This window comes from Aspergillus glaucus (genome assembly GCF_001890805.1).
Source record: "Aspergillus glaucus CBS 516.65 unplaced genomic scaffold ASPGLscaffold_7, whole genome shotgun sequence".
Lineage (NCBI taxonomy): Eukaryota > Fungi > Ascomycota > Eurotiomycetes > Eurotiales > Aspergillaceae > Aspergillus > Aspergillus glaucus.
The window spans coordinates 477905-497074 of NW_019170459.1; the positions used below are offsets into that span (position 1 = coordinate 477905).

At 50.2% G+C, this 19170-nt stretch overlaps 8 protein-coding genes across 8 annotated transcripts; 6 read left to right on the forward strand and 2 right to left on the reverse strand.

Annotated features, from left to right (window-relative positions):
- Positions 1-417: 417 nt before the first annotated feature.
- ASPGLDRAFT_123350 (uncharacterized protein) lies at positions 418-2523 on the forward strand (the record flags this gene model as incomplete). Its single annotated transcript, XM_022540391.1, has 3 exons — positions 418-990; positions 1046-2291; positions 2357-2523. The coding sequence occupies 3 exons, from the start codon at positions 418-420 to the stop codon at positions 2521-2523; spliced, it is 1986 nt and encodes a 661-aa protein (XP_022402253.1).
- Positions 2524-3547: 1024 nt separating this feature from the next.
- On the forward strand, positions 3548-4987 carry ASPGLDRAFT_45538 (putative FAD-binding monooxygenase). Its single transcript, XM_022546270.1, has one exon. It carries the CDS (start codon positions 3590-3592, stop codon positions 4865-4867), a length of 1278 nt encoding a protein of 425 aa, XP_022402254.1. The 5' UTR covers positions 3548-3589; the 3' UTR covers positions 4868-4987.
- A 265-nt stretch (positions 4988-5252) lies between these two features.
- On the reverse strand, positions 5253-7177 carry ASPGLDRAFT_146923 (uncharacterized protein). Its single transcript, XM_022541900.1, has 3 exons — positions 5971-7177; positions 5507-5915; positions 5253-5448 (listed from the first exon to the last, which is right to left on the reverse strand). Exons 1-3 carry the CDS (start codon positions 6911-6913, stop codon positions 5406-5408), a joined length of 1395 nt encoding a protein of 464 aa, XP_022402255.1. The 5' UTR covers positions 6914-7177; the 3' UTR covers positions 5253-5405.
- Positions 7178-7645: 468 nt separating this feature from the next.
- On the forward strand, positions 7646-9632 carry ASPGLDRAFT_34343 (glutamyl-tRNA(Gln) amidotransferase subunit PET112; the record flags this gene model as incomplete). The annotated part of the gene is made up of 4 exons (XM_022544421.1): positions 7646-7991; positions 8045-8121; positions 8180-8321; positions 8371-9632. 4 exons carry the CDS (start codon positions 7646-7648, stop codon positions 9630-9632), a joined length of 1827 nt encoding a protein of 608 aa, XP_022402256.1.
- Positions 9633-10641: 1009 nt separating this feature from the next.
- On the forward strand, positions 10642-11893 carry ASPGLDRAFT_45542 (arginase). Its single transcript, XM_022546271.1, has 3 exons — positions 10642-10764; positions 10821-11410; positions 11462-11893. The coding sequence occupies exons 1-3, from the start codon at positions 10678-10680 to the stop codon at positions 11763-11765; spliced, it is 981 nt and encodes a 326-aa protein (XP_022402257.1). The 5' UTR covers positions 10642-10677; the 3' UTR covers positions 11766-11893.
- Positions 11894-11977: 84 nt separating this feature from the next.
- ASPGLDRAFT_45544 (uncharacterized protein) lies at positions 11978-14264 on the forward strand. Its single transcript, XM_022546272.1, has one exon. It carries the CDS (start codon positions 12098-12100, stop codon positions 14156-14158), a length of 2061 nt encoding a protein of 686 aa, XP_022402258.1. The 5' UTR covers positions 11978-12097; the 3' UTR covers positions 14159-14264.
- Positions 14265-14957: 693 nt separating this feature from the next.
- Positions 14958-15620, forward strand: ASPGLDRAFT_123504 (uncharacterized protein; the record flags this gene model as incomplete). The annotated part of the gene is made up of 3 exons (XM_022540407.1): positions 14958-15109; positions 15181-15455; positions 15520-15620. The coding sequence occupies 3 exons, from the start codon at positions 14958-14960 to the stop codon at positions 15618-15620; spliced, it is 528 nt and encodes a 175-aa protein (XP_022402259.1).
- A 238-nt stretch (positions 15621-15858) lies between these two features.
- Positions 15859-18511, reverse strand: fcpA (protein-serine/threonine phosphatase; the record flags this gene model as incomplete). Its single annotated transcript, XM_022540411.1, has 3 exons — positions 15859-18046; positions 18118-18204; positions 18264-18511. 3 exons carry the CDS (start codon positions 18509-18511, stop codon positions 15859-15861), a joined length of 2523 nt encoding a protein of 840 aa, XP_022402260.1.
- Positions 18512-19170: the final 659 nt, after the last annotated feature.

Below are 19170 nucleotides of genomic sequence, written 5' to 3' on the forward strand. Positions count from 1 at the left end.
GTTGCCCTGGAGAAGAAGCTATAAAGGGCTATAAAAATGATAATCACTGCATTTAACTTAACTGCCATCCAATAAGGAGCAGTCGACTTGTAGAGCTCGGGCAATTCGGGAAATTATCACAACTAGACAGTCCGAGACCGAATACATAATGCTGGTTCTTCGGAGATATGCATTGAGAAATGTCCAGGGAATATTGACCCCGATAGTTATCCGCAAAAGCCCGTCGGCTTTTTGTTGAAGGTGACCTGTGGCCTAAATACCGGTCAAGCGTCCAGGCTCCGAGTTCCCCTCCGAGCTAATAACCCGGACCACCGCGGACAGTTTGCATTGCGACCCGGCTTCGTGACAACGCACCTTATTTCCCAAATATCCGGTCACCTCAACAACAATAGCGAAGTAGCGCAACGGGTCGCAATAATGTCAGCAGTGAATGTCGACCATATCACATCAAGAAGTCCAGAACAAGACCAAGACCCAAACCCAAGCATTCCCCCCCACAGGCGCCGAAGACCAGCCCTGTCATGCAAGCAATGTCGCAAGCGTAAGATCAAATGCGATCGTAAGTTTCCCCTGTGCGATCGCTGCGACCAAAGCGGCCAGGCCCATGCCTGTGTCTATAGTGACGATATCTACTCGCGTGTAGACAAGAATGACCCTTGTCGAGGCGCCAAACGGAGCCGGAGTAACCGCTCGAACTCACCGAAACGATACTCTGGAACTCCTGCTGTTTACAGGCCAAGGCAAGGAATCATTGATCCAGTAACGACGGAGAGTCATAAGCAGGCGGTTTCGGCTGCAGAAGACAGTCTTTTGGGGAAGCAACCCAATGCTTCTGCAGCCGTTGCGGGAGGGATTTCAACACAAGCTACCAGACAATCCATACGGAATGCACGGATTTCGTCGCATACGAGTGGATCCATGTACCTCAAGGGAAGAGACTCCCAGACAAGATTCTTTGGTCAGACAACCCCCATGAACATGTACTCCCAGGTACCTTCCCCATCAAAGTCCTCATACAGTCAAAAGACTCTACTCACAGTAACAGTTTGGAGAGCTTCGTGCCTATATTCAGGAAGTCAAGTCCGAAAATCCTGCAATCAACAAACTCCGCGCGGACATTGATGCGTCGAAACGTAATTGCAAGGGGAAAAGTGTCATCGAAGACTGCTCCTTGGATGGTCTACTTCCCCCTCGCCAAGTGATCGACGAACTTGTTGCCGTTTACCTCGATTGCTTTGAGCGAACCCACCGTATCCTTCATGTACCCTCCTTCCGAGGAGAGTATGCCAGATACTGGGGGAGCCCACAGACCGTGGCTCCCGGATTCGTAGCGCAGCTGCTGTTAATGATGGCAAGCGTGCTAGTATTGCGCAACCACAGCACGGCCGAACTTTCAGGTGGAAACCCTGTGACCCAGGAGACCGCACTTGAGTGGGTGGAAGCTGCAGAATCGTTCTTACAGAGACACACAAAACGCCCGGATCTGAGGGTATTTCAAACATACTGCCTGTCGATGGTGGCCCGAAGAGTTAACGGGCTCTCGGCGAACCAAGCGTGGATCGCCACAGGCAACCTGGTCAGACTGGCCATGTCTGCTGGCTACCACAGGGAGCCCAACAGTAGTGCCAAGGTATCTCCATTCTATATTGAAATGCGGAGGCGAATATGGGCAACCATAGTCGAACTTGACCTCCAGGCATCTGTCGATCGTGGGATGCCTCCTTCTGTACGAGAGGGAGATTTTAATACCATCGCGCCCATGAATATCAGTGATTATGCCATTGTCGAACCCCATTCAGACTTACCGACAGCAGAACCTTCTGAAGTGTTTACAGATTCGGCGTTCCAGGCTTTCTTGTCCAAGTCCCTTCTGCTGCGGTTGAGAATCTGTGCATGGGCCAACAGCACAAACATTGAACTGAATTACGAAGATGCCCTAAACATGGATGAGGAACTATCAGGACACCTAAATAGCATCCCAGTGTGGAGTCTCTCTGTTGCAGATGGTGCAAGCAACCAGCAAATGTCTCGTATACGAGTGGCCATCGAACTGACATTGCGCCAATATCTAATCATATTCCACACTCCCTTCGCATCATTGGCGCAACAGATTCCCAAGTACGCACATTCAAGACGTGTACGTTTCGAAGCCGCGATGACTATTCTCTGCCAGTTTCAGGATATCATGGAGCCCAGGGCCAACAACTTGACACCCTGTCTCGTGCTAAACTATGCCTTTCAAGCTGCGTTGGTATTATGCCACGAGTTGTATTCGAACGATGCTGGCTATGGTATGTTAATTCACAAATCCCGCTTGAGAAGGACGATCTCGACTAATTCGTTTAATCATAAATAGGCTCATCGCTCATCCTAAGGGCAGTTCCCAATATTCCTGAATCTTTGATGTCCCTTGCCGAGACAACGTTAAGCGCTCTTGAAGCACATGTATATACGCTTGGCAAGAAATTGCCAGAATATTATCTCTTGGCGATGGTCGTGTCGCTGGTGAAAACGAGGCTCTAGCCGGCGTCGGCAGAGGCCAATCGGTCAAAGGCCGTGGGAGAGGTTCTGAGGGTCGCCCACCGAGTGCATACTTGGAAGATGGAGGCTGAGGCTGAGAGATCCCTACGCCGAGATGTGAGTGAGTGACTGGCCCACGGTGGCCTGCCTGCCCCAGCCTGACCCGGTCCTAATTCTTCCAGATGCCGCAGAGGGTCACCATGCCATATTGCAATACGGAAGGAGATGCACCGAGCGTGTTACCGCAACAAGGACCGACCAATGGATTCCAGGTTAGTATTTGAGAAGATATATATATACCAAGAAAGGAGCTGATTAATGTTTGCCAGATAAATGAGAATTTTGAGGTTTTGATGGAAGACGTTGAGGCGGATATTTTTGGTGTCTGGAATATGGAAGATCTATTTGGTTTCAATTGAAGCGTTGATGATCTTTCTGAACATCTAAAAATGATAATACTCAGAGGCTACTTTTTGATTTTCTTACACTCCACTCTCTATTCCCCTAGTACCAGCATAGCTTTATATAATCCGAGTATACAGTTCGAAGGATTTACTATTTCCCATTAGTGGCCTGCTAAATACATTGCACCTCTACCCTGAATAAATCTAGCCGTTCTACCTGGAATCAATTATGCTGGAGTAGCTAGCATGATGAATAGAATCTTGAACAGCGAAATTAGGTCTATGCAAGTCAGTCAAAAGCCTCACTTTCGCCGCCTAAACTCGACGCAACACTCAAGTAGTAGGATGCTAGCTCATAATGCTTCGGTTCGGTAACAGGGATTGGCTCGCAAATAATTGTAATAATAATAATTACACTGCATCGGTCAACTCGGCCAATTCCGTCAATCCATGGCTAATGCTCGCGCAGCGGGAAATTCCCGGAGATAGCGGCTTTTTAGAAACAGCGAAAAGACGCCTGGGCACAACATGGTATTTAAACAAGGCCTCTGAACGCTGGCCATTCCTCAGTTTAGAAGCCCAACCATTCTTGATTTGGTTTGTCTCTTTTTTTTTTTTTTTTTTGCCCTCCAAACTCAGCGTTCACAGCGTCAGATATCTAGGTCATGGCACAACTGAAAGTCCTGATCTGCGGCGGAGGCATTGCTGGGAATGCCCTAGCCTTCTGGCTCTCAAAGCTGGGTCACGACATTACGGTCATCGAACGTTTCCCCAGCCTGCGTGCCACGGGGCTGCAGGTAGACCTGCGAGGACACGGTATCGAGGTCATGAGGCGCATGGGTCTCGAGCCAGGATTTCGCGCCAAAGCCATCGAAGAGCAAGGCTTTGAGGCCGTCGATAACTCTGGCAGACAGAAGGCCTACTTCCCGGCGAACAAGTCTGGTAAAGGGCTGCAGAGCTTCTCCACCGACTTCGAGATCATGAGGGGAGATTTATGTCGGCTCATATACGACACTGCCAAGGGCCGGGTGCGGTATGTATTTGGGACGTATATCGAGAGCTTTGAGGAGGATGAGAGCTCCGTTCAAGTGCGGTTTTCGGATGGCAAGAGTGATCAATTTGATCTTTTGGTCGGCGCCGATGGCCAAGGATCACGAACGCGCAAGATGGCATTCGGACCCGACACCATGGACACTTTTCATTCCTTGGGAGTTTATATAGGATACTTCACCATTCCTCGGGAGATATCACCAGGAGAGGAATTCACGTTCACGAGCTATATCGCTCCTGGAGGACGGCTCATGTTCATCCGAAGGCATAATCCCCACGAGATCCAGATATACCTCGTCTGCACAACCGGCTCAGAGCGACTAAATAATGCGCAGAAGGGCAATGTCAAGGAAGAAAAGGAGGCCATGGCAGAGATTTTCCAGGGCGCGGGATGGCAGACAGAACGCATTCTACAGTCGCTGGAGGACACGAACAACTTTTACTGTGAGCGCCTGGGCCTCGTCAAACTCGAATCTTGGTCTCACGGCCGCGTGGTACTTCTTGGAGACGCTGCGTATTGCCCGTCAGCGACCACCGGAATGGGAACCACCTCCAGCCTTGTCGGTGCCTATATACTAGCTGGAGAGATTTCCAAGCATTGTGGACGCCCTGCTGATGAAGGCCATGGTACCAAGGACGGCCTTTCCACCGCGCTAAAGGCTTACGACCAGAAATTCCGACCCTTTATGGACCAAGTCCAGAAGGGGCTGGCAAAGGGTTCAACTGTTTGGGATTGGATCCCATCGACACCGTTAGGTATTGCGATCCTCAACTTTCTCCTTGGAGTGGTCGCCTTCCTGAGGTTGAATGTTTTTGGCAAGTGGATCCTCCGTGAGGATGTAGGAGAATGGACTCTTCCAGACTATGAAGAGATGGTACAGGGTCAGAAATAAAGGAGGCAGTGTACCTACATGCACGGCATGGCTGTTAGATAGAATCTCGACTCACCTTTATTGTGGCTCGAGACTTGCCCAAATTCGTTTTGATAGAAATTCATTTTTCCTGCTTTTCGCTCTACCCTAATCGATCATTTACTCCGTAGTTGACTTAGAAGAAAAACAAGGGGACTTAAAAAGATGGCTCATGCTAACTATGGAGGTGTTTCAAACAGGCGCCTGCTATCTAGATAGTACTAGTGCTAACCACTACGCTATATGGGCATAGTTACTTTATCTATATACACTTTATGTAGCCTAGAGTGAATGGTAAGCATCAAACACATCATATTTAATTCATTGAATTCATAGGGTGATTGTTCTAGATGTATCATATCCCATTGCCTTCTCTCGCTAGAAAACAAGATTTTAATAGGATAGAAGAACCCAAGACATCAATACAACCCAAAACGGTGTGGTTTTCGTAAGTTCATGATAGCGTGACAAACAATTGCTGTCTCAAAATGAAGAAAGAGAAACGCTCAATACTCGCACGCTAAGGAATAAACATAGCAGCCACCGTCATGAATCCGAAATATCTGCTCATTGTCAGCTGTCTTGTCACTATACCAAAGAAAGCGGGAACAGAAAACGTACCCTCCAGCGCATTTCCATCCATCCTTCGCATCAATCAAACGCTCAATCCCGGTCGAGGAATTACTTGCGAAAGCTGACACCGCACCGGCAACAATCGTGGCCACGAGAAGACGACCAGAGAACTCAGAGATCAGGCTGAATGCCAGCAGCGGGAGGAGAATGACAGTGGACGCGATCACAACAGCAGGGAAGGGAGAGTTGCCATTCGCAGAAGCAGCAATTCCAGTGCCAGTCGAATATAGAGGGCGAGGAGTGACGGAGACGAGGTCTTGATCATGGTCCAGGAAACGGCTTTCGGTTACGGTGACGGGATTATGCTTTTTCATCCAGGCCCGGTAGGATTCGACGTCTTGTTCAGAGGCGCGGGGGAGAGTTTCGAGGACTTTGCTGTAGGCGCAGAGGGCATTGTCTTGATTTTCTTGGGTTAGTTTAGGGCCCTGTTAGGAAGCAAGTCGTGTACATACTGTATTGCTCAGTTTTGCTGATTACAGACCCCATTAGTTCATTTCGTCGGCGGTGTAAATTGGAATATGTTTCGGCTTGCGCATCCATGCGTCTTGAGGCAGGCGTTGGTTTGTTTTTCCCTTCTTGATCTGCGGTAACAGAACGGTGCATTTCTTCGTATTCGTCGAGTACGTGAAGTTCTTCTTCCATCTGCACAATCTCGTCTTGTAAATGAAGCAACACGCGGTGGTTCAAATGTTCAAATCGCCGGTACAGTGGAGGGAGCCGATGCTGCGCTTCATCGGGATAAGGAGTACTGAGTCGGGAAGCAATAAGCCCATACCCGGATGATACATCGGATGACTTGGTATTCGTGCGCGGCCTTGATTTACTTCTGGAAGTTTTCTGTTCCTCTGGACTCTTTGGGGGTGATGGTGGCAAAGCAGGTTTTCGCACAGTAGGGTAGTATGCTTCTGGTGTCGTGTGATAGTTTGTACCCTTCTTGTCTTGAGAATTTCCGGAGCGCGCTGCCGAAGACCCTGTTTCATTATGAGAATCATGTATCGTAGACCTCCGGCTGACCGTGGGATTCCTGGCTAGCTGCAACCCGACAGTCGCGGGACTAGTTGTTGACTTTGGTTGCGCTCTGGACACATTGGATGGACCACGGACATCATCGTCGTCTGACTCCGACGAAGTGCTCTCCTCGGATTCTTCCTCTTCGAGAAAGTCAAAGACACCAGGTATTTTCCTTTCCGCCGCTACCAATTTGTCTGTAGATGCTGTTGCAGCCCCGGAGGACTTTCCAGCCGATTGTGTGCTCGGTCCGCGCGAGTGGCTTCTAGGATGCGATTTATACGGCCTTTCAGTGGCCGAATTGGAATGGGAAGAATGAGGTGCAACCGAAGCTGAGGATTGTCTGGTCTTGTTTGGGCGACCGGAGCCGGGATAGCCGAATAGCATTATGTTGGTTTATAAATGAGACTTTGCGCAATGTGCTATCTGTTCTTGTTAATCAAGCGGGCCATGAGAGGAGGAAGAGCCGATAGATGGAGGGGACATGAAGCGCTCGATCGCAAAACACTTCCAATAGATAACCCCCGCTATAGTCGAGCTAACCGCTGAATTGCAACGACACGTAAGGGTTAGAGAATTGTGACGGGATTCCAACTTCAAACAAGAGGAATGTTGTGATATCAATAGAAGCTGGCGGGAGTCAGCGAGAGGCTCAGACGGAGGAGGCTGGGGCGTTGTTGCGCGGGGGCTAGTTGAGTTATACAGACGGGAAGTGGCAGCGATCACGCTGTCTCAGTGTATAGAATTTAAAGACAGAGATAGAGTTATACTCCCAAGAGAGAGATCAGAATAGAGATCGGACTAGCGGTAGATGAGATGCGGAGAGTCGGTGATGCGCATCAGATTAGCTGCAGCGGCTCCAGTGCGCGGCAATTGGGCTTCAGTTATGCGCCATAGCATACGACTGGGATTGTAGATATAGAATAGCACTATAGTAGCACTAGTACATACTATCAGTAGTATATTTGCTTCTTGTTGTCGTTGTTGTTGATATCCAAAGACTATATCGTAATTACAGTACCGTAAAATAACATCACCAACTCCCACTTTATCTTCGCCGACACTCTTCCTCATAAACATAACAGAACACGCCTCATTGAGGCGCATCTCGACTCAGAAATGCTCCGTCCATGCCTACGCCAGAGCCGGGGAGCAGCCAGTTCTCTCTGCTCGCAATGCTACCAGCTCTACCACCGCACTCTCCCCGCACCATCCCATCCTAATCCCATCGCCGCGACCCGATTCTTCTCCTCCACCCGACCAGCTCGAAACACTACCCAAACCTCTACAACCACCGATGCGGATCACGTTCCTCTCCGGAAACAGCTGAAGAACGATGCGAAATCTGTCAAGGCCCGCCAGAGAGAAACCAGAGAGAAGGAAGAAGCATCGCGGCAACAATGGGAGTTGACCGTGGGGGTCGAGATTCATGCGCAATTGGATACGGAGGCCAAATTGTTTTCTCGTGGGTCGATTATCTATCCTATGACAGATGGAATATGGTCTAATCGTGGACAGGGGCGTCGACGGTATTGAGCGAGATTCCAAATTCCAATGTCGCTCTTTTTGACCTGGCGTTTCCCGGAAGTCAGCCGGTTAGTCTCACATACGATATGCTTTTCTTTTTTGGAAATATACTGATAGCTGGGATAGGAATTTCAAGCCGCGACACTCCTGCCCGCTCTCCGCGCTGCTATTGCCTTCAATTGCGATATCCAATCCGCCAGTCGATTCGACCGAAAACACTACTTTTACCAGGACCAACCGGCCGGATATCAGATCACCCAGTATTACGGTAAATGCGATTGTCGCCCATGATATACTTGTCTCTAATACATGGACAGAACCCTTTGCCAAAAATGGCTACGTCGACCTATACGACTACGACGGTATCGCACCGGAGGACGGCAAACACGTACGAGTTGCAATCAAACAAATCCAGTTGGAACAGGATACGGCGAAATCGCAGGACTACCCACCGTCGACCCAATTACTCGACTTCAACCGCGTTTCGCACCCGCTCATTGAGGTTATCACCATGCCTCAGATCCATAACCCCGCCACGGCCGCCGCATGTGTCCGAAAGATTCAAGCTATCCTTCAATCCTGCAGCGCAGTCACCACGGGAATGGAACTAGGAGGTCTCCGTGCTGACGTCAACGTGTCCGTCCGTCGACGAGATGAAGCGCCGGGTACTCATGAATACGATGGAGTCAGCGGGTTAGGCCAGCGGACAGAAATTAAGAACCTCAGCAGCTTCAAGGCCGTGGAGGAAGCCATCATCGCGGAAAAGAACCGACAGATCACAGTCTTGGAAAGTGGAGGTGCAATTGAAGGAGAAACCCGTGGTTGGACTATCGGTAGTACCGAGACTCGGCGGCTGCGAGGTAAAGAGGGGGCGGTGGATTATCGTTACATGCCAGACCCGGATCTCCCACCATTGTTCATAGGCGAGGACCTTATTAGTGGACTTCGCGAGAAGCTGCCCTTGTCCCCGGATGAGGTGCTACAGACACTGGTTGGCTCCGAATATAGCCTTTCAGTCGACGATGCAAAGCCGTTGATCGAGCTGGACGACGGTGCGCGACTGGAATACTACCACGATGTGGTCGACATCCTCTGCGAACTGCAAGCAAACCAACAAAACAAATCCCTCAAGGACCTCAAACGCGCCGCTGGCAACTGGGTCCTCCACGAACTAGGCGGACAGCTCACCAAGTCAAACCTATCCTGGGACTCAGACCTCGTCCCCGCCCAATCCCTAGCAGAAATCATCGACCAGCAAAACCGAAAACGTATCACCGGTGCAACCGCCAAGGAGGTGCTCTCCATGGTATTCAACGGTGACCGACGACCCATCGCACAACTCATCGAGGAAGAAAATCTGGTCTTCCGCCCGCTATCCGGAGAGGAATACATTGAGCTGGCACAGGCAGCTATCGCCCTGAATCCGCAGATGGTTGAGCAGATTCGCACGAAGAACCAGGTGGGTAAGATTGGGTGGTTTTTGGGGCAGGTGATGCGAATGGGGGAGAAGGGGCGGGTGGAAGCGCCTAAGGCGAATGAGATCTTGAAAGAGTTGATAATGGGGAATAGCCAGCAATAATATGGTGACTGATGTTGCAAGATATGAAAGTGTCATCTGTATAACTATATCGACCTACTACAAGTATGCAAAACAGGTGCTGCTCTTCAATGACCGTCATTGCCATTCCTAAAACATTGTATCTCGATGCCAACTTAAGTCACAAGAGACTGGAAGCACACGATTGTCCAAGACGTCCCTCTCAAAGCTCCGTACCGGACCCCTCTACTGCATCTTAGACATTGGCTTGTCAGTAGGCTTAAATACCTATCGTCGGCGTTAAACATCCAATCCACATCCTTCAGCTATATCAATATAGGAAGAAACTTCAAGTCACCAAACAAAGTTAACAATCACTCCCCGTTCATTCTGTCGTCTATCGATATGGTCACGTGATGGTAAGGCTGAGTACTCTATTCTTAGTGTTGTAATGTTACAAGACTCTAGATTCGAGATACTTCGATAGTCAATGTAACATGCTCGAGGTAACCGGGACCAGCTGATCAACCAAAATGAGGCGATTGCGAAACATCAGTCGTACATCTCCCACGTGACTTCTATACAAAACCTTCATCCTACGCAGTCGCAAAGTACACATCCCACGCAAATCCAAGACATTGACCTCTAGAATTACAGCGAGTCAATCGCGCTAGTCATAAAACATATTATTTCATGCCTTGCAGTGGGGGAACGGGCCTTAAGGGGCAGCTCTCCTCGACCTGTACTTAGGGGAAGTAGAAATCGCCGGCGGAGACACATGATCCCTAAAAGCAGTTTTTAGCGATCGGTTGGGGTCGGTGATTTTAGCATATTTAAAGGAGTGGTATCCGTGGTTCAGACTTCTCTTTTTGTTGTATTCTTCAATTATCTTCCTTCCCTATTCTTTTTACATCCAGTTCATTTCCTAGGGCTAGAATAAGAGTTGCTGTGATCTGACTGACGTATTCGGATCGCATCTCCGCCAGATCTTATCTCGCTGATCTCTTCGTCCTTCCGTTTTCATCACTTTATCTTCGCCTTTTTTTAACCACTTCAACCTTCCCTCTTCTCTATCTTAACAAACACAATGACCTCTCCATCTACCATTACTCAACGCTTCCTCAGCAACCCTGGTCAACTGGGTGTGGTTGCGGTCGGTTTCAACGGCGGCCAGGTACATACCCTGACCTCATAGCCAAGTCTTGGGTAAATACTGATAAGCCAAAACAGTGCAAAACAGGTGTCGAAGCTGCCCCCATGGCCCTCGTCGAAGCCGGCCTCCTCGACCAACTCCGCGATGACCTCGACTACGAAGTCCACCATGACAGCAAGGTTCACTACTACGAAGATGTCACTCCCGCCGCAGACGCAGACCCCGACCACCGCGGCATGAAGAAGCCTCGCGCCGTGAGTGCGGTCACTCAGAAGCTTAGCAGCCAGGTCTACGAGCACGCGCGCGAGGGCAAGTTCGTGCTCACCCTTGGCGGTGATCACTCGATTGCTGTGGGGAGTATCTCGGGGACGGCGCGGGCGATTCGCGAGAGGCTTGGACGGGAGATGGCGGTTATCTGGGTGGATGCGCACGCGGATATTAACATTCCGGAAACGAGTGAGAGTGGGAATATTCATGGTATGCCGATGGCGTTTTTGACGAGGTTGGCGAGGGAGGAGCGTGAGGATATTTTTGGGTGGTTGAAGGATGAGCATGTTATCAGCACAAGGAAGTTGGTGTACATTGGATTGCGGGATGTGGATCGGGGGGAGAAGAAGTTGCTGCGCGAAAACAATATCAAGGCGTTCAGCATGCACGACATTGACCGGTATATTTCACTTAACCTACTTTGCTATGGCAATGCTAACTAGATATCTAGGCACGGCATTGGCCGCGTGGTCGAAATGGCCCTCGCCCACATTGGTAATGACACCCCGATCCATCTCTCTTTCGACGTCGATGGCTTGGACCCTCAATGGGCCCCTAGCACTGGTACTCCCGTACGAGGCGGACTGACCCTGCGTGAGGGTGATTTTATCTGCGAATGCGTGCACGAGACGGGTAACCTGGTGGCCATGGATCTGGTCGAGGTGAACCCGAGCTTGGAGGAGAAGGGGGCTACTGAGACTATTCGGGCTGGATGTTCGTTGGTCAGGAGTGCTCTGGGTGATACCCTGCTGTGATCTTGTTCTTTTCATTTTTATAGACACGATGAATATGCATTAGACTGATGCCAGTGAGGCATAATATGTGATCAATCCCTGGTCCGAAATTAGCCATAGTTCGTAAATACACTGAACTCTTGCACAGGTTCTCCGCATCTCAATTACCCTTTGGAAACTTGCATTTCGGTTAATAGTTGAATATACGGCTTTAACCGCCAACCAAGTTCCCCGCTAGATGCATGTACTCTGTAGTTGTATGATCCTGAATCAGATTGCTATGACAGGGCTATAAAATAAGAATAGACGCTCCAAGCAGTCCCCATCCCATCCCCCCATCCCAGCCCAAAACAATGAAATCATCCCTCATAATACTAGCCCTCATCCAGGGCATCCTAAGCTTAAACACAACCACCACCTCCATCCTAACAACCCATTTCCACAACGACACCCCCTGGTACACCCCTCGCATCCCCCTCTTCACCACCTCCCTCCCTACCTTCACCGAAGTCTACTACTACCGCTGGACCCTCTACCGCGCGCACCAGCGCGATCTCGGCCCGGACGGCTACATCACCACCGAATTCCTCAACGACGTAAGCTGGCAAACACAGCCCTACGCGTCTCTCATCGACGCAACGGGTTTTCATCTCCGTGAGGGGCGCTGGTGTCGGGATCGGAGGTTTAATGAGGATTATGTCGGGTTTATGCTTGATGGTGACAGGGGGAATATGTATCAGTTTTCGGAGTGGGTTGCGGATTCCGTTTGGGCAGGGTTTTTGGTGGATAGGGATGTTAATTCTATTATTGCAAAGTTGGATAGGTTGGCAGATGTGTTTGAGGGGTGGGAGGGGAATATGACCGAGGCTGGGACTGGGGGGCTTGATGGGGAGAAGGGGTTGTTTTGGATTCAGCCGTTGACGGATGCGACGGAGTATACGATTGCGAGTGTTGATGCGAGTGGTGGGGATGATGGGTTTACCGGGGGGGATGCGTTCCGGCCGAGTGTTAACAGTTATCAATTTGCGAATGCGTTGGCTATTGCAAGGCTTGCGGGGTTGAAGGGTGACCATGCACTCGAGGAGGAGTATAGGGATCGAGCGGATGCGATCAAAGTGAATGTGCAGGAGTCACTGTGGAACAGCACGTTTGAGCACTTTATCGATCGGTTCCAGGTTGACAACGAGAACGTCACGTATTGGGACTTTATCCGTGGACGAGAATTGGTGGGCTATGTGCCCTGGACTCACGACTTGCCTGATGATAATGAGACGTTCGCGCAGGCGTGGACTCATCTTCTTGATTCTGAGAAGTTTGCTGGTTCACACGGCTTGCGCACCAATGAACCGAGTTATGAGTATTTCATGCGCCAGTATCGATATGAAGGCTCGCAACGTGAATGTCAATGGAATGGCCCTGCCTGGCCGTACCAGATTACCCAAGTGCTGACGGGTCTGGCGAATCTTCTTGATCATTATCCGGCTTCGTCTGGTACGGGGGTAGTCACCCGCAAGGACTACACGGATTTACTCGTTCAATACGCCCAGCTGCATTATAACCCTGACCGCGGTAGTGTGCTCGATCTGGAAGAGGATTATGACGCTGATACGGGACGGCCCATCGTGGGACTCGCGCGATCTCCGCATTACTTTCACTCGGGATTCATTGACCTGATTCTGTCAGGCTTCGTCGGAATCCGACCTCGTGCAGATGATGTGCTCGAGGTCAACCCACTCGCTGATGGAGATTCCGTCTCGTTCTTCCGCGCGGAGAACATCCTCTACCACGGCCACGATATAGCCGTACAATGGGACGCATCAGGGGAGCAATACGGTGCCGCCGGACTGATCGTCGAAATCGACGGCGAAACGGCAGCCAGCGCGCCAGACTTAACCCGTCTAACGGTGAACATCACTCGCAACGGACCACCTGCGATTCAACGCCCAATAGCCAAATCAATCCAACTCCAGTCTGACTCCGAGTGGCCACAGGGAAGCGTCTCAGTCGCGGATGCTGATCCGGATAGTGTCCATGCCGCCATCGACGGACGGGTTTGGTTCTTCCCAGAGAGCGATATCGCTAATGGATGGGATACACCCGTCGGGAATGGGAGCGAACTGTGGTACCAGATTGAGTTTGGGGACAGTATTGACACTGCAAGTGCTGAGATTTCTTTCTTTGCGAATGATACGCAGGGATTTGATGCTCCGGAGAGTTATCAGGTTGAGGTTCTCGATAATGGTGAGTGGGTTGAGGTAAGCGGTGCGCATTATGCGGAGCCGGTCGCGAACGGTATTACCCTAGCATCTTGGGATGAAGTTACGACCGAGAGTATTAGGATGGTCTTTGTGCCAAAGAGGGAGCAGAGGGTGAGACTTGTGGAGTTCAAGATGTTTTCAGAGGTGGTCAGTTAGTGCGGGATTGAACCTGGGTGATACGGTTGAAGACTAGATATCAACAGTTTCATCAATATCTAGCTCGGATTTTTATCAAATATAGAATCTTGTCTGGTCAGATATATTTATCTCTGTGAGTTGCAGTCAGTATGATGGTGTTGAAATTGTGTCGAATTAGGTGAAGTCAGGTGATATTCAAGTGTGTCGAGATGCTGTTTTCAACAGAATTTAAAAAAGAAAAAATTAGATTAAATTAAATATAAAAAGGCACAGGCACAACGAATCAAAGACAAGAATAAACTATTTTCCAAGACCCAGACTCGTTGTAGCTGTATGTACTCTGTATCAGCATCAGCTCCCCTGCCACCGCTATTTCTCCCTGCCACCAGAATTTCTATACACCCAGACTACAGAACAGGCTTGCATCCTCACAATTCCACCCTGTCACTTTATCAAATTTTCATTCCAGCCAGAGTCTTTTCGCAAGTATTCAATTGAGTCTGGTCTGGTCTGGATCGCTCCACATCTCATCTCCATCGCCAACACATCGTCCCCATCACTTTCCCTGCACTACGTACCTTTACCTTACAAGCGCCCAATACAGCTCTTGATCAATTGATCAATCGGAAACCAGGAATACCTACAGCTACAGCGGTGATGCGCTGTCACTCTGCCGGTCCCTGTCACTGTCACTTTTAATATTGATCCCTCGTCAGCTTCACTTTGACACGCCCCGCATACACATAATTATATATCCCGGTACCTGGCACAACGTCAAACCACCAAACGTCCTAAGCAAGTTAGACAAAGACACGAAATGGCCGTCCGAAGAGTCTACCGCCGGTACCACTGGCCCGAACTCCAACTCAACTGTTGGCTCTTCATCGTCCTCGCCGCCTCATGTATCAATCTCGGTATTTTCGCTTGGTTAATGGCTGTGCAATCGCAGCTTAAGCTCGGGACTCCATGGTACCTCCCCTTCCCCCTCTTCTACCTTCCCTTCCACATATCTATCTGGATACAAGTACTAACAAGCGCAGGCTCTTCCCCTTCATGGTCGTCTCCGGCGCGCTGGGCGTCTTCTTCATAGCCCTAATCTTAATCCTGGCCATGCAGCGTTTCCTGCTCCCCGGGATCATCATCGTGGGGAGTTTCGTGCTATTTGTACTCTGGTTAACCGGTCTCATCGAGACAGCGTTGCAGTTGTACGGCGTTGTGGGGAGTGTGAATGATAGTTGTAAGTATTGGGTTGAGGGGAATGGGATTCATGGGGACAGTATTGAGGCATTGGCGTGGTTGACGCAGATTACTATTTGTATGCCCCCTCCCTCTTCAATTATGGCTTCATGAGAATGGTATGGCTAACTGGCTAATGACAGGCAATTGTTGGAAAACGGCGTTTGCGTTCGAGTTGATTGGGGTGATTTTCTTTTTGTGGATGATTATTATGTCGTGGCGAGTGCATCGCGATGTTGCTTGATTTTTTTTTCCTGTGTCCATGACTGATGTGTTTGATGTATGATTATACGGCTAATGTTTATGAAAAAAGATTGATTTCTCTGGTATATGAACAGTTACTCTGACTTAACATATCAGTATCAGTACTCACACCAACGCCGTCGCTATGCCACTGCATCGCAACAACCAGAACTCGAACAGATAAGCAAATAGAAAAATCCGTATCAACTCCAACAAAGATACAAAAAAAGAAGAAACACTCAACCATTCTCCTCCGCGATGGCCCCTTCCGCTTTCTCATCATAATCCCCGTCCTCAAACGCAGCCAACATCTCTCGCTCCAGTTCGTCCTCATCATCCGCTGGATCTTCCGGATAGCTCACGTCTTGGCCCTTGGCCGCGGGTTCTTCGGCGTTTTCGTCGTCTGCGATCGCGCCAGTCTGCTCAGTTGGCAGGCTTGTTCTTGTCGCTTCCGCCACGCTCGTGCTGCTTGCCGTGGCAACCTCTTTAAGACCCGTGCTTCGTGCGTGCGAACGCTTGATCCGCTGTGCCAGCCGTGACCCCTTCTCGCTTTCCCCATCTGTCTCGTTGTCACTGCTGTTGGCGCTGGATCCACCGTCACTGTCGTCGCCTTCCCCGTCGCGCTTCCGTTTCTTACTTGCGCCGGTTTCATCCGCCAACTGTGATACATCCTGCTCACTTTCGACGTCACTCTCACTCTCGTCATCGCTACCCAGGAATTCCTTCAATTCATCATGAATGGCATCCTCTTCGTCCTTATCGTAACCGATTCGCGCCATCTCCGTGAGTCCCGCCGATTTGAAGATATCGTCCATCGCATCGTCATCTGTTCCTGTTGCTTCGTCCGAAGACGACAACCAACCACTCTCCGCTGCTTCCCTCGAGTTTGGCGAGATCGGCTCTCCGCGGTCATCGGGGTGCACGGGAAGGAGATATGGGTCCTCGTCCAGGTGGCTCCATTGAGTCAACGAATCTAACAGCCACTGCGTCGTGACGATCTTGACGTTTGGATACCGAGTCGCCTCGCGTACTTTGGCCGTGCGGTTACGTCCGGCTACCAGATGTGTTGTACGGATGTTGATCTTGTTCGAGACGATAACGCCAAAACTCTTCGCCCATAACGAGATGTCGGCATTCTGTGTATCCGTTCCAAGAGGCAGAACTCCGGAGAATACCACAACTACTCCGCCAAGGACTTGCCGTTTGATCAGGGGCATGATATCCTGTACATCCGGAACGAGTTTCAAATCGACATCCTTCTCCTTCATCGGCGTTCTCTCACCCCGTAGAGCTGCTACCCGTCCGCCAAGTGCCCGTGATCGCCTCTTATCATATTCGTCAAAGAAGTGTCGATGTACGCGATCCAACCGATCCTCCAGCTGAAGGAGTTCCTGGTCGTTATCCTCGAGCAAATGGTGTCGCTGCTTGCTAAGATCTTGTGCCGATTCATCCACACTTGTTGAAGACTCGCTGCTCACATCGCCGTCATCTTCCGCTTCCAATTCCTTTTGCTTCTGCAGTAATGGGCGATCCTCCACCTGGTGCATGATCGTTTCTTGTTGCGCGGTACTCTGTTCTTGCAATAATCTGGGATTGTCTCCGCCACCCATGGTCACTAGTTGTTCCAAGGCCGACACATCTGCTGTTCCAGGCTCTGCTTTCCCAGTTGTGCCATTTGGTTGGGGTGCTGGTGGTGCGGGTGGTGCTTTCTCCTTTACCTCCTTGGACTTATCTTCTGGCTTGTTGGCTTCTGGCGTTGCTGAGGCCGCTAGCTCCTGCTTTTGAGGCAAGAAGCTCGAGTTGATATCACCAATGCCAACAAAGAAATCATAGGGAGATACTTTGATAAGGTTGGGGTTCCAGCGCCACACGTCTCCACGGTCGTCGATGATAACCACCATCTTCGTGTCAACCGGGAACAGGCGATGGAGGTTCTTGGCCGTCAAGTTTCCACTCTCGTCACGACTGAGAATGCGATCCCCGAAGAGTGTCTTATCCGGATCAACGATCTTGGCAATCTGTTGCGCGTAGGATCTAGTGCCCATAGTGTAGATATGCAATTCGAAAAGTTGTGATACGTTATGCAAAAACGACTCCAAACCTGGTCGTAACTTAACGTAGTACCAACAACCACGCATGCCCGGCCCGTCTTCCATCAATTGAAACGGCCGGACATCACTCAGAGCCTTGAAGTTCGGGTTGTCCTTGTCCTGCATCCACTCTCCAACCGTAGGATCGACCGTAGCATGGATGATTGTCTGATCAAGATCCACCACCAGAGACAATTTTCTGCCTGCCAGCAAACGGCGCTTTGCATCCTCTTCAACACGCGTAGCCTCCTTCGCGCTCACGGTAAGGGCAGTGTTATCGTGTACCATTTGGATGGGGGCGCGCATCGAATCCATCGTTTCGGTGTTATAGGTCGCTCTGCGTAGAGGAAGAGAAGTCAGTCCCATTCATGTACAACAACCTCCATAGTGCAAAACTCCAAAACTCACTCAGTCATATCCTTCCCACACTCCGCGCAAAGTCCCCCAAACTGAACCTCGTGAGCACATGGTTCATCGATCTCAACAACATCAATCCTGTAGACCAACAGGTTAGTTCCTGGGCTTTCCTTGAATCACACGGGGACGAAACTTACGGAAACTCAATCACATCACCCTTCTTAATCTTCCACTGCACAAGCTCCCCATCAACTGTCGACTCGAACTTGGTCGGAAACTTGCGCTGCACCTCAATCTTATTGCCCAAGCCATCACCCTCGGTGACGGTCGTTTGGTAGACATACCAGAACAGTGCCTCATCCCGCTCGACCGAATCCCCCGGCTGCTTCAGCAGCGATGTCACGGTGATCGGGTAATGGAGGCCGTACGGTAGACGGAGAAGCATATTCTCTATTCCAATTGGTCCTTCTCTTTCTCTGATCTTCTCTTTTTGTTATCAATTCCGTCTCCTAAGACCCCAGCCTTTGACTAGAACCGTACATTCAGAGACTGGGCAGGCGATTGCGATATTTTCAAAGAATCTCGAAGTTGTAAGGGCTATGGAGCCATGTCAGACCGAACAATGCGCCCGAATCGAATGAAAACAACCGGCGGCACACGACAACGGCCGAGGCGGACTTTGGGGTCTGCGAAGCTAGCTATAAGTTTGACGAGGCAGCGAAGTCGAAGAACTTGAGCGGAAGCGTGGAAGTAGGCGACGCGATAAAACTTGATCACTCGGGTCAAGCTAGCTGCTTTGTCTTGCGGAGATGATGACGGCGGTGTTGTCGCTGCAAGCAATCGCCACGAGATGACGCGAAGCGGTTTGGCCAGAAGGATTGGTAGCTTCGTGCGCAATAGCTATCGCAAATTTAGAATAGATATAGGAGTTGTAATATCTGTATTTGTGATGAAAAGTAGAGCTTTATAGCTGAGTTGGGAGAAAAGAAGACGAGCGAGAGAGGAAGAGAAAGACGAGGAAGAGAGATGACATTAAGGCAGCGAGGCAGCGGTAGAGGTGTTCATGCCTGAGGCTTGTGCGGGGACCGTCAACCGTTTAATGTC